This window comes from Dryas octopetala, chromosome 3, assembly GCF_963921425.1.
Source record: "Dryas octopetala chromosome 3, drDryOcto1.1, whole genome shotgun sequence".
Classification (NCBI taxonomy): Eukaryota; Viridiplantae; Streptophyta; class Magnoliopsida; order Rosales; family Rosaceae; genus Dryas; species Dryas octopetala.
In genome coordinates, this window is record NC_141368.1 from 2,249,796 (window position 1) to 2,261,947 (window position 12,152).

General features: G+C 37.9%; 3 protein-coding genes across 8 annotated transcripts; 2 read left to right on the forward strand and 1 right to left on the reverse strand.

Moving 5' to 3' along the window:
* The first annotated feature begins 1,043 nt into the window (after positions 1-1,043).
* Positions 1,044-5,013, forward strand: MBD13 (methyl-CPG-binding domain protein 13). Of its 4 annotated transcripts, none has more exons than XM_086237131.1 (6): positions 1,044-1,305; positions 2,334-2,465; positions 2,568-2,663; positions 2,858-2,998; positions 3,131-3,281; positions 3,539-5,013. In XM_086237131.1, the coding sequence occupies exons 1-6, from the start codon at positions 1,222-1,224 to the stop codon at positions 4,723-4,725; spliced, it is 1,791 nt and encodes a 596-aa protein (XP_086093257.1). In that variant the 5' UTR covers positions 1,044-1,221; the 3' UTR covers positions 4,726-5,013. The 4 variants fall into 4 exon arrangements, with proteins under 4 accessions (XP_086093257.1, XP_086093258.1, XP_086093259.1 ...); XM_086237132.1 differs by having other exon boundaries at positions 3,542-5,013; XM_086237133.1 differs by having other exon boundaries at positions 1,045-1,305; positions 3,137-3,281.
* A 3,116-nt stretch (positions 5,014-8,129) lies between these two features.
* LOC147289446 (chromosome transmission fidelity-like protein) lies at positions 8,130-8,836 on the forward strand. The gene is made up of 2 exons (XM_086236869.1): positions 8,130-8,485; positions 8,586-8,836. Exons 1-2 carry the CDS (start codon positions 8,146-8,148, stop codon positions 8,630-8,632), a joined length of 387 nt encoding a protein of 128 aa, XP_086092995.1. The 5' UTR covers positions 8,130-8,145; the 3' UTR covers positions 8,633-8,836.
* Positions 8,837-8,922: 86 nt separating this feature from the next.
* Positions 8,923-11,794, reverse strand: GB1 (GTP-binding protein 1). 3 transcript variants are annotated; one of them, XM_086236868.1, is made up of 7 exons: positions 11,638-11,794; positions 10,721-10,933; positions 10,461-10,601; positions 10,158-10,266; positions 9,941-10,002; positions 9,429-9,532; positions 8,923-9,230 (listed from the first exon to the last, which is right to left on the reverse strand). In XM_086236868.1, the coding sequence occupies exons 2-7, from the start codon at positions 10,811-10,813 to the stop codon at positions 9,122-9,124; spliced, it is 618 nt and encodes a 205-aa protein (XP_086092994.1). In that variant the 5' UTR covers positions 10,814-10,933; positions 11,638-11,794; the 3' UTR covers positions 8,923-9,121. The 3 variants fall into 3 exon arrangements, with proteins under 3 accessions (XP_086092994.1, XP_086092992.1, XP_086092993.1); XM_086236866.1 differs by having other exon boundaries at positions 9,429-9,535; XM_086236867.1 differs by having other exon boundaries at positions 9,429-9,535; positions 11,632-11,785.
* Positions 11,795-12,152: the final 358 nt, after the last annotated feature.

Below are 12,152 nucleotides of genomic sequence, written 5' to 3' on the forward strand. Positions count from 1 at the left end.
TGTCGATCTATTGCTGCTACTCAAGCAGCTTCCATTAATGCAAATGCAGATACAGAACAAAGGCTAAAATACAGCACCAACTACTCTTCCATGTTTCTGCGAAGCTCTATGGAGTCCATGAAAAACAAGATCAACCCAATTCACGCAGTTTCGCGCCGACGTGTCCCAACCGCACCCGATCCACTCCACAATTAAGTGGATGCAACAAGTTTCCAATAGTATGTTTTCACTTCATGGCAGATCAGAATCATCAGATTCACTATATATATACATATTACAGACCAATTTGGGTTGTAAAATGCGCATTACTTTTCATTTCTTTACAATTATATACGTGTATAATACATAGTTTGGAGATTTCCCAACTTCCCCATTCGCAAAATCAATTATATAAGCTCAAAGTTCAATCATTGAGTGTATTAACTGTTCATCAAGAGAGCAGTATTATAATCTTAACAATGTATAAACAGTAAAAGTTATAGTAAAAAAAAGTTTTATAAACTTGCAAACAAAATGTAATAAAATTCATAAAGGGAAATTCTATTTATAAATTTGCATACAAAGTGGATGATGATTGATGGATCGTTCCATACAGCTAAATATGGAACAGTTAAGGGGTATTTTAGAAAAATCCCATATATCAGTCACAGATTCACAGTACATTGGCATCAGACGCCATTATCCAATTCCATGTCAAAAAAAGAGTAATGATCCAGTGGTCCTGGCGTCAGTAAAGAGCAATCATAAAACGTATCATTGACCACGTGTCGTTAATTAACTGGATGTGTTAGATTAACACTTAACTGATCGTACACTCGCTGCTAGAATAGTGGACTCTCCGTTACAATCCAGTTGATAAGATTTAATCCTCTGAGGTCCCATTCAATCCTTTATATTTTAAACATTGTACGAAAGGTTAAATGAGTCTTTTAGAAAAAACACGAGGGTAGTATGATTCTTAAGGTACAACTCAAACAAGCAGGTTTTGAATCCGTACTAAAAGGAGCGTAGTAGACGATTAACGACGATGTTGGACACGTTCTCGGCCTCCACACTCCGCAGAGAGTTTGGGGCAACACGTGGGTCTTTCAGAAGACCTTTTGTCCGAGTACTCTAAAGTTTGAAGCTTTTGACTCACGGAGAGAGAAAGGGACGAGATTCAGTGATACTCTGAGAGTCATATTCCGGCGACTGTCGCCGGGAAATTCAGTTTCCGGCAAGATGACGGACCAAGTATCCGAGGACTGGCTCCCAAATGGTTGGATCGTCGAGGTCAAAGTTAGAAATAACGGTAGAAGAGACAAGGTACAAAATTACACCTCTTATAATCCTTCTTTCTTTTTCTTTTCCCCTTTATATTCAAAGTTTGTTAAACCTTATTTTTAGGGTCAGAGCTTCACAACTCTAACATCTTTGAAGTAATTTTCCATTTGGAAGTTAAAATTTGGCTTTATGTTACTTTTCTCTAAGTGGGTTGCACCAATTTTTGTGCTGGAAAAAGTTAAAAGAGTTTTACACACTGATTAGAAGTTTAGTTTTAATGTTTAGTAGCTGTGCTTTAGGTGTGAGCTAGCTTCATGGGTTGCATGTTAAGTAGTTTTTATGTTGAGTAGTTGTGCATTAGATGTTAGATGGGTTCATAGGGTTGTGATTGTTATGCTCATTAGAGATGTTATCTAATAACTTGTATGCCCTAGAAGGTAACATATCAAAAATCATGCCAAAAAAGAAAGCTGATTTTTGTGATTTTGGATTATACAACAGTAATGCAACATGAAGGAAATTTGTCAAAAAGGTTAATTTTAAGTTAAACTTTGAATTGTTAGTTAATGTGTTCAAATGTGTTTCATGTACCGTTTTCCCTTGGAAACCAATTTTCTGAAATGTAATCAATACCCTTCCTGATTCTGAGGATCTGTTGTTTGATCACCTCTTCATTTGTACATGGAGTAGTTACAAGTTGATTATATTAGTGAATTTTATGAGTTCCTTTGTAAATCTGTTATATATCAATCTGTTGTCATTGCATGACATTCTTGGACTAAATTGTTAAGCTTTTTTATCTAATGCTTAACCCTTTAATATTCCTTATTTATTGGTAATACTATACTTCCAACTTCATTTGTAATAGCATGTAACTTAAAAGGTATTTTTATTCCAATACCTTCAATCAGTTTGAGTTCAGCTTAGCATTTTTCTAAATTCTGCTTGACTATTAATTATGAGTTGAAAGTTACAATGAACGACAAAAAATGATCATACGGGGGAGAGAGGTCTTGGTTTCTTTCAGATAGATAATTAGTTCAGATATTTATAGTATGTGCTTATTGCAGTATTATACCGATCCCTCAAGTGGAAATAAATTCAATTCAAGGGCAGAGGTATCTCGCTTTCTCACTGCCAAACAGATCAGCAATGAAGTCCAACAGAAAAACAATGTGACTCTCAAGCGATCTGCAAATGATGTCCGTTGACTCAAACTGCTCTTTATTATTTACATTTAGATGTATAATTTATCAGATTTTATTGATTTAGTTATGGAAATTTCAATTATTCAAGCAATTTAGGTTGTGGTTGAGAAGACTTTAGCAGAAGGACTACCCCCAGGATGGATCAAAGAAATCCGGATGACAAAAAAGGCTCATAAGATCAGGAGAGATTCGGTAATCAACACTCTCTCTTTCAATTGCAAGCTCACCCAGTCACCCCACTGAGTCTCTTTTTTTATGGGCCATCTTCAAAGTTTTCCCTGTTTCCATTTGCTTGGCTGAATCACAGAGGATTTCCATGATATTTGTGCTCTAAATTGACCACTGAAACATCAGTACATTCTTTGACCAGTATTCAATCTATGCAGTACTATATTGATCCTGTAAGTGAAAAAGTCTTCCGCTCCATGAAGGATGTACTTCGCTATCTTGAGAATGAGGAGTCAGGAAGGCTAACGCTGAAGCTGAGTGGTAGCAATGATAAGGAATCAGAAGATGAAAAAGCCTCTGTAAGTGTACTAAAACTTGGATTTTCTGGGTTTATACCTTATTATGCCTACTATAAATTTTGATTGTTAGAGACAATATCACTAATTTTTCTTTAATATATTTCCTTATTTGGGTTGTCTGCTGTTACCAAGAAACAGAAATTAGATGTTAGCAGAACAAAGAGACAGACTAACTTCAATCAAAACCCGAACTTGAATGAGATCATAATGAAGGATGGACAGATACTTAATAGTGCATGTAATGGAGAAGGCCCACCCCTCCCGGAACATACTTCTGATCAGAGTACTGTTCAACTTTCATCTCTTTTTTACATTGGCTTGGTACTGTTATTTCGTCCTCTCATAGATATATAATATATTCATTGTTCTTTTGTCTATCTGTTTCTTTTCTGTGGGAATGAGATTTGAGACTCTGAAAATAGACATGAAGCTTTCCTTTTCTTTTTTAATGTAGGAAGCTGGATTGATTTCCCAAGGCCAACCTTTAATCTACTTTACTATGTTCATATCTTGTATCTAATATGAATTTACGACATGCAGCAGGTGAGGTGGGCACTGAATCGAGCAGCTTAAATTTACCGGAAGCCAAAGATTCTGAGCAAAAAGAACAAGATGGTGATTCTGCTAAAAGTGCATGTATTTCAGTTCCTGAAGTTGGAAGCCTGCTAGATAAGCAATCTCTGGAAAGTGGGGTTGTAAAACATGAAAGTAAAAAGACCCAACTTGGCCTGTGCAAATCCAAGAACAAGAAAGAGCTTAACTTGCCTCGTCGTGCTTCAAAGCGACTAGCTGGACTTGAAGTTGATCCAGTGCCTGAACTGAAAACAAGTACTCGAGCACGTCGAGTTGCAATTAAACAGTCAGGGGAGCGAGTACCCAGCACGACTGAAGGTTCTTCCCCTGGCAATGCAGCTGGTTGTGCATTCCAACAGCCTGATCATCTCAAGACTGAGCCAGAAAAGCATGCCCAAAATGTGGAACCAGTGATTAATGGTGATGAGAAGCAAGGGTGTGCTCCTGGTTCCCCTTCACGGAGCCAAAATACTCCAGAAGAGCAGGCAGAAAAGGTTGAAACTGATTTTAAGGCTGAAGAGAAGCCAGGACTTCCGGACTTACCTCTCGGGGATTTCTTGACAGACCCATGCATTGCATTTGCAATAAAGACTCTCACTGGAATACCGTTTGACAATTCCAGGAGCAATATGGAGCATTCTTCAGGGGACTTGGCTACTCCAAAATATCGTTCTCGGAACGTAGAAACAGACAATAAGAGCAACAAGAAGCAGGAATGCAATGTTCTTTTGCCTCCGGGCAACCATGATATACTAGAACATGGCAGAAAAGTTGGAACGGATGATAAGGCTGAACAGAAGTCAGGATCCCCTACTGAATTGCCTTTCGGGAATTCATGGCCAGACCCATGCATTGAATTTGCTATAAAAACTCTCACAGGTGCAATCCCACTGGACTATGATCCGCATATTGAGGAGTACTTTCAGCAGCAACTAAGCTCATCAAGAACCCAAAGTAGTGACTTGACCTTGAAAAATGTTGGTTTAGATAACTTCTGCCAAACAGATATTTTGTGCCAACAATTTTGTGATGTGGATAGCCCTGTGCTTAAGAAACAAGCACTGTCAGGGCCTGCAGACACCAGGAATGCAAGTTTACATAGTTCTGGGGGATCAGATCTAAACGAAAAGTGCAGAGATAGAGAATCAATGTGAAACATGCACAGTTGCACTGACTTCAATCATTGTACAGCTTATAGAACTTTGTACCAAGATACTTCCACGGCCCTAACCTTTTTTCTTTTTTTGTGTCAGTTTATGACAATGCTGTAAGGACTCTCTTAGAAAAGAGATTGCCCGGGCAAAGTTTTCTCCTACTGTTTAACATCTCTCTGTCTATCTTTAACTTTAGTGTATGTATTAGCAGTGTATGTTGTAATATTTATGTCCTGTGCACTGCGATTTTGCTCACTTTTGCTCTCGAGTTCCATGGCCCTCCCTCTATTTTGTTCTTATTGCTCTTTTGGACCAAAAAATGTTTTTATTTTTATTTTTAATATAAGACCAAAAAAGGTTAATTACCTTATTTGGTCAAAACTTAGTTACCTTCATTGTTTTTGGTCAAAGGAGATCACTTTCAGCATGCTACATGTATAGCTCCAAGCTAGCCCTAATGGAAATTAACCAAAGCAAGGAAACGCCAACTGCAACAGCAATCTGAAACAATAAATAGCAAATCCAAAACAGAACACCAACTGCACCACCAAAACTAAAACTGAACACTGCTGCAAGTCCAATCCAACTTAATAAAACTTGGACTAGCTAGCTTGCTCAAGCCTCTCAAGGTATAAATAGAAGATTTCTGCTTTATTTGATAAGCGGTGCATATATAAATGATCCAGAATTAATTAAATTCTCAGTACTGCTCCTACACACATATATATAACAATAACTAAGAAACAGTTTATCAAAATAAATAATAAAAAAAAAACAATTAATAAAGACCGCCGCAAATACAAGTGGACTGCTGAACTAGCAGCTGCTGCTAGTTCCTCCACCATGGACTAGCTGACATGGGCGGCGGGCTTGTTGTGGTAGTCTAGGAACTGGTGTCGGCCAGCATGGGAGCACATATGGGAACCACTTATCACCGACATCATATGTAATCTTGTCTGCAGCTAACTTTGACCACTCTCTTGTACGAATGTTGCACTTGACAAGATCTCCATCAATATATACATAAAAAATAGCAGCATTGCCCGGATCAAAAGCTAATGGCTCAAGCACCAATTGATCATTTTCTGGAACCATATTTGGGTCTAGTGAATAAGTCTTCGCATCTTTCAAACAAAATTTTCCAGTTCCATGGACGACCATATGATTATCATCGTCTTCTTGTAATTCTTCCTTCAACTCCCAAACATATAGAGTCAATGACACACTTGAGTAGGTGTAGTCACACATCTGCACACAACCTCCGTGCACACCAAGGCACTGAATCGCAATTTCGCCGTCTTCCTCTACAGCTACAGCTAGTTCATCAACAACGCGACATTTATAATGATTAATAATATCATCACCATTACCAGTACTATTAGCAATGTTGTACATTATGAACGGATCCAAGCCTAAAAGATGGCCACTCATATCACCCAACCAATACAACATTCCATTGTAAGCAAGGCTTTTGTGGTCCATTATTTGAAGACTCAGATCGGATGATACAACTAACATTCTCCATTTACCAGTCTCAAAAGAAAACAACTCCACGAGAAATTTGAAGGAATCAGATGTCTTATAATATGGTCCAGGACGAAGAATTCTCACAACCATGCACCTGTACTCAGCATTAACCTGGACCACATTATACGATCCTTTCTGATCATTGTAGGGACCACAGTAGGGAGTGTCACAGATGAGTCCCACTGGTACTGAATATTTCCATCTACTAGGGGCGGGCGGAAGAGCAACCCATTGCATGGTGTAGGGATTGCAGATGTAGTAATCGCGTTGGTATTCCTTGCTTGCACAACACAAAACTAAGTCATTGTAGGTCCCTACCACAACTGGCGTTTCTTTCAAACCATGGAACCTCATGAGTCTTTTGAACACAGGATACGAGATTCCAGTAGGGATATTCTCCCCTTTGGGGTTTATCAGACTGCTCCCCATTATCGTCTTTTGCTTATCAAATTGGAGACGCAGAAAGCGGCCAATGAAATAAGGATCGCAGATGAGAGTGCACCAGTGCTTGGACACACACTTACATTGAAAAACCAATTTATTGCAAGGAAGTCGACAAAGGATTTCAACCAATAAGTAGCAATGGAGATCATCAATATTATTCATAATATACATACATTCTGATTCTGATGATGTTCTTCTTGATCTTTTTAAGTGAGACGGTGCTTCAAGGGACAACTCAAGCGATCTACCCCTTCTTTTGGTATCTCCTTTCATGGCGGCACAAACCTCTAGGGTTCTTTTTTTCTTTACAAAGAGCAGAAGAGGCGCGTATATATACTTTACGTACCAAATTATATATCAAGGTGTCTACTTCTTTTGCGGCTCACAGTCCTGTAATTACCACAACCAATGGTAGCCAGACACGTAAAATCTTTTATTTTTTATTTTGTTTGTAAATGGGGGGGGCCAAAGGCCCAAAAACAAGAAACTACAAAACAAAACGAGGCCTGGCAACACCAGCCAATTAAAATGCAAGCGCAACATTCTTGTCAATATCTAAATCTCTCAAATCATATATATGTGTAGTAGAGGAAGTCCCTGAAAAGTTTGAAGCCAAGAAAGATACTGATTGATGAATTCATCAAACAAAGCCTCATCTTCAATCCTTTTGACGTCAACATGTTGAATTTACGGTATTTACCAACTTATAGACCATAATTAAAGCTCTAGCTAGTACTTCCGAATGAAACCATCTTCCTAGCTACGACGACAGGGCTTCAATCTTCTTAAACTACCGATCTAAAACACTACAATATAACAATTATGAAAGGAAGAACCAGCATGGCCAAAGAAAAAAGAAAGGAAGAAAGCACTGAAAAGAATAAAAGGAAGAACCAAACTAGTACTGAACAAAAGGAGGAAGAACCAGAGAACAAACAAGGACAAAAACAAGAAAACAAGAAAACAGACAATTATAAAAGGAAGAACCATAGTATTGGAAAAATGGAGGAACAAAAACAATAAAACAAGAATGCGCAACATTATAAGAAGTGACCTTTTTCTCACCAAAAAAACAAGAAAACTGACAGCTATAAAAGGAAGAACCAATGGAGCATCATAAGAAAGGAGGAGCAAAAACAAGAAAATAAGAATGCGAGACATTATAAGAAGTGGCCTTTTTCTGACCAAAAACAAAGAGAAGTAGCCTATTTCCTATCCTATCCTCACTAGGACACGGGCTTCCCTCTACTTTTCTCTTGGTGCTGTGAGTTTGGGCATCAATACCTGTGAAGGCCCATTTCCCAAATAATGGGCTGCAGGAACTGAGGCCCAAAACAGAAAGCGGGAATTGTTAGCGCCAATTCTCCACATTACAATTCACAAATAAAAAGGCATTGAAAAAGGGAAGAGCAACAAGTTTGAGATGAGTTGAAAAGTGAAGAGCACAGAATGCAGATTCGGGTGAAGTGCAGTTGCGGAGAGAGCTGCCGAGAATGGGCGATGGTGGAATTGCAAGGGGTGGTGGAGGTTCAGACCCAATTCCAAGATCGCCTCCATAACCTCGAAATCGGCCTCCTCTGCCGCCCTTCATCTCAGGAAACCTACACATTCACCGTTGGGTATCACGAATTGACGGGGACCAAGCTGGCCTTGAAGAACCCGTTCTTGGTGTTGAAGAAAGTGAAGCACTCCGACTGTGATGGCCATTCTGCAACTGTTCAATTGCTAGTCATTGGAATCATTCGCCACCGGATTCTCTTCAAGACAAGGCCTAAGGCCCTCATTTCCAGTAAGCTTTCATTACTTATTTTTACATTAAATTTGTATTTTGGATTTTGGGTGCGATTACAATTTTGAAAACTGACTATTTTTTCTTTTGTTTGACAAAGAACCCCAACCAGCAGTGAAGGATAGAGTCAAACAGATAGCTGCATAGCACAGTACCTTGGACTGGTGAAGAAGCTTCAACTCTTCAAGCAAAGATGGGTTTTAAGTTCATACCTTCAGTTTCTTGCCTGGGGTGGTGGCTTTTATTGTCCCTTGCTTTCTTTACTGTATTATGTATGTGACTTATTGCAAACAAGCCAGCTTTGTTATAAATAAACTAATGTACTTGGACCTTTGAGTATGAGCTTCTTAGCTTTTCTTATTCATGATTCCTGAATTGTAATCTTCCCTTCAGACTCAGTTTAAAATGGATGCCGAAAAATTTGTGACAACGAAACAGAAGATGAAATCAAGTGCTATTATCTTACATTCTGAATTTCCAGTTGAAAAGTGAACAATAAGCAGCAGCACTAAGCAATTCGATTTTGGATTTGAATCATGTTGTAATGAATGAACATTCAAAAACCCTGGTTTATTTACACAATTGTTACAGAAGCAGGGCAAGACAACTGCATATTGATAGATACAACAGGCCATTCTAGGCAGTAGCTGTGCCTGCTACTCCTGCTCGAGCTCTCAACATTTCAGTTCTCTTGCTTCTCTCCATTACCTCCACCAACCACTCTACACTTTCCTTAATACCCATCCTGCAATCAAATATCAAAGTGTAAGCATTTGCATTTTTATATGTTAACTGCATAACAGTGCCGAGAAGATGTAGAAGAAGAAAGTAGAATTTGATAGTGTACAGGTGCCAAATTTCCCTTCCCATATTAATTTTTTGGGAGCAAATGAAGGATTAGCTATTTGGCATAGCACTGGAACTTCAAAAACGATCCACTTACCCGTCATATGCTGAAACAGCTTCAAACATGTAAACCCTTTCGTCCAGCTTTTTTAGATCTAGATATCGAGCAAGTTCCTCAGCTGATACGGCATCAGAAAGATCCTGCTAATGCAAAAATATTTCAATAAGATGATCACAAGTATGGACCAGGTTAGCATAAAACAATGTATGCAGTAATTTCAATCAGCAGTCAGCACCTAAGGTTCGTCACAGGCACACAAAAGTTAGATTCCAAGTGCAACAAGCATAAGGGGAAAGATATCCGTATAGTAAAGAAATAAGATAGAATCATTGAATTACAACTCTATATAGTCGAGCTGTTACGCAAGAACAACCTATGCATATGGATTTGTGTGCGCGCACATTTTTGAGGAAAAAAGCATAAACAAATTGTCAGTATTCTGGTTCTGTAACTTAATATGCAAGACTTGATGTAAATTTATAATTAGGTTTTTTAAAATTTTCTATCAAATACACTTTGGGTCTGAGAGAGGCGTCAGTTAGCCTCACCTGCTTGTTGGCCAATATCAACAGAGGAGCTCCTTGCAAATCCTCATGCCGAAGAACTTTTTCTGGTTTAACAAGTTGAAAGTAATAGTATTAGCGTATCATGTATTTTGTTATTTCTCAATTTTAATTAGTATACTATCATAGAAAAAAAAAAAAGCATAGTTACAAACCCAGCACAATATATGTTCACAAGATTCAGCAGTTGAAAATAACCTACCCAATGCAGATTTTGAATCTTCAAAACGAGATGGACTGGTGGCATCAATTACATAGACCACAGCATGTGCTTCTTCATAATATTTCTCCCAGATTGAGCGAAGACCAGGCTGACAGGAAAAACAAAAAAATCTTGCATCAATAATTGCAACACCCCATCCAAAAATAAAACTGATACTACCAAAGAGTTTGATTTGCAACAGTTGGAGAGTATAACGATACTCATATGTAATAACAAACACTACCCAAAAAAACCTTAAAAAGTAAAAAATTGAGATAAATTGCATGGATGAATTTCACAAACCTGACCACCCAGGTCCCAGAACACAAGTTTTGTATTTGACACTTCAATACGACCAATATTAAGTCCCACAGTGGGAACAATTCGGTCAGGAGGGAGGCCTTCCAAGTTTGAGTATTGTGACTTCAACTTCTCCAGCAAAGTCTACAAATTAAGAAGAAAATAAGAATTCAAAATAAAATCCATCAATGGAGTCAAAGATAAAGCATTTCAAAACCAAAATCAGAGCCCAATCAATAAAAGAAGATACAAAGGTGCATTACCGTTTTCCCAGACTTGTCGATTCCAAGAATGAGAACATGAAACTCCGTCTTACTAAACATATATTTCCAGAGTCCATAAAACAACGAAAACATCTCTGTCTTGTTTAATCTCTTTATTAATTACTATTGTATCCCTTCTGAATCTTCAAGTGCAAAAAGAAAAGAACTTCATAATATCAAACTTGATCTTCCTCAACTTAACGAATCTACACTCTGTAAACAAAATAAAAATGGTCAATGTTGGTACAAATTCGAAACACCTCGAAACATTTGCCAATCTGAACGGAATTAGCATACACTCAGTACATTTTGCTACTTAACTGTCTCATTGTCCTCGTCAACAGGAGTTCTATGCTTTTGTCAATTATAAACTCCTTGTAAGTAATTATCATTAAAATGCACATAAACCTCCCTTTTCATTTATTTAGTAGCTCAACCATGAAGTTTTAATCTTCTCACTAGATCTACAGGACCACACTCCATTCCACACCACATTCATAACATATTAACATGTTCTAATTTCCTTTCTCACAATGCTGGAATCAACCACTCTTAAAATGATTTTAGTATCAGCAGGACAACAACCAAATCCAAATCACAAACTATTGACATCATACATGAATTATCAATTCTTCGATGAGAACAGCAAGTGAAGATTAAAATACCATAATTTTATAGAAAAAAGGGGGGATGTCCTATAAACATCATGAAATAAGTAGACCCAGAAAGCTATATGATACAAAAAATGAAAATTAACAAGACCCAGTTTTCTTTCAGCACTAAATTCACAGCCGCAACAGTAAAAGACACAGATCAAGAAGAATTTTCAAGTACGAAGAGAAAGCAAAGTTGGATCCGTACTATATTGATCGAGTATAATATATGTAAAATATAGTTGTAAAAATTCATACTCTTACTCTTGAGGGATGCTGGTGATGCCTTGAAAATTGACGAAGAGCTGATGCTAGTCCCTATTAAGCAAGCAATGAAGCTCTTCCTCACTCTCCCCTCTCTCTATGAGATTTCTAATTTGCCATCAACGATTTCATTCTCTCGCCCAGATATCCCTTGGCGAAATTTTCCGGTCCATGCGCTGGGACTACGGGTCTAAAACGGGTCGGGTCGGACTGATAAGTCCAAAAGTTCGGGCTTTGCTTCGATGATGAAATTTGCCTCAATGGCCCAAGCCCATGAAAGTCGCTGGCCTCTGGGAATTTCAGTAGTATTCATTTTGCGGTAAGAGAGAAAAATGCTCACACAATAATTACCCGGAGTACAAGAGATTTAGAATTTAGTATATTTTATGAGTTTTTTTTAAATTAACACCGATAGTGATTTAGGATTTTTAATTAAGTCATTTTATTTTTATTTTTTGACAACTTTATGCAACTTTTACAAAGTTTACTCTACACTCTACGAGGGAAAATACCCT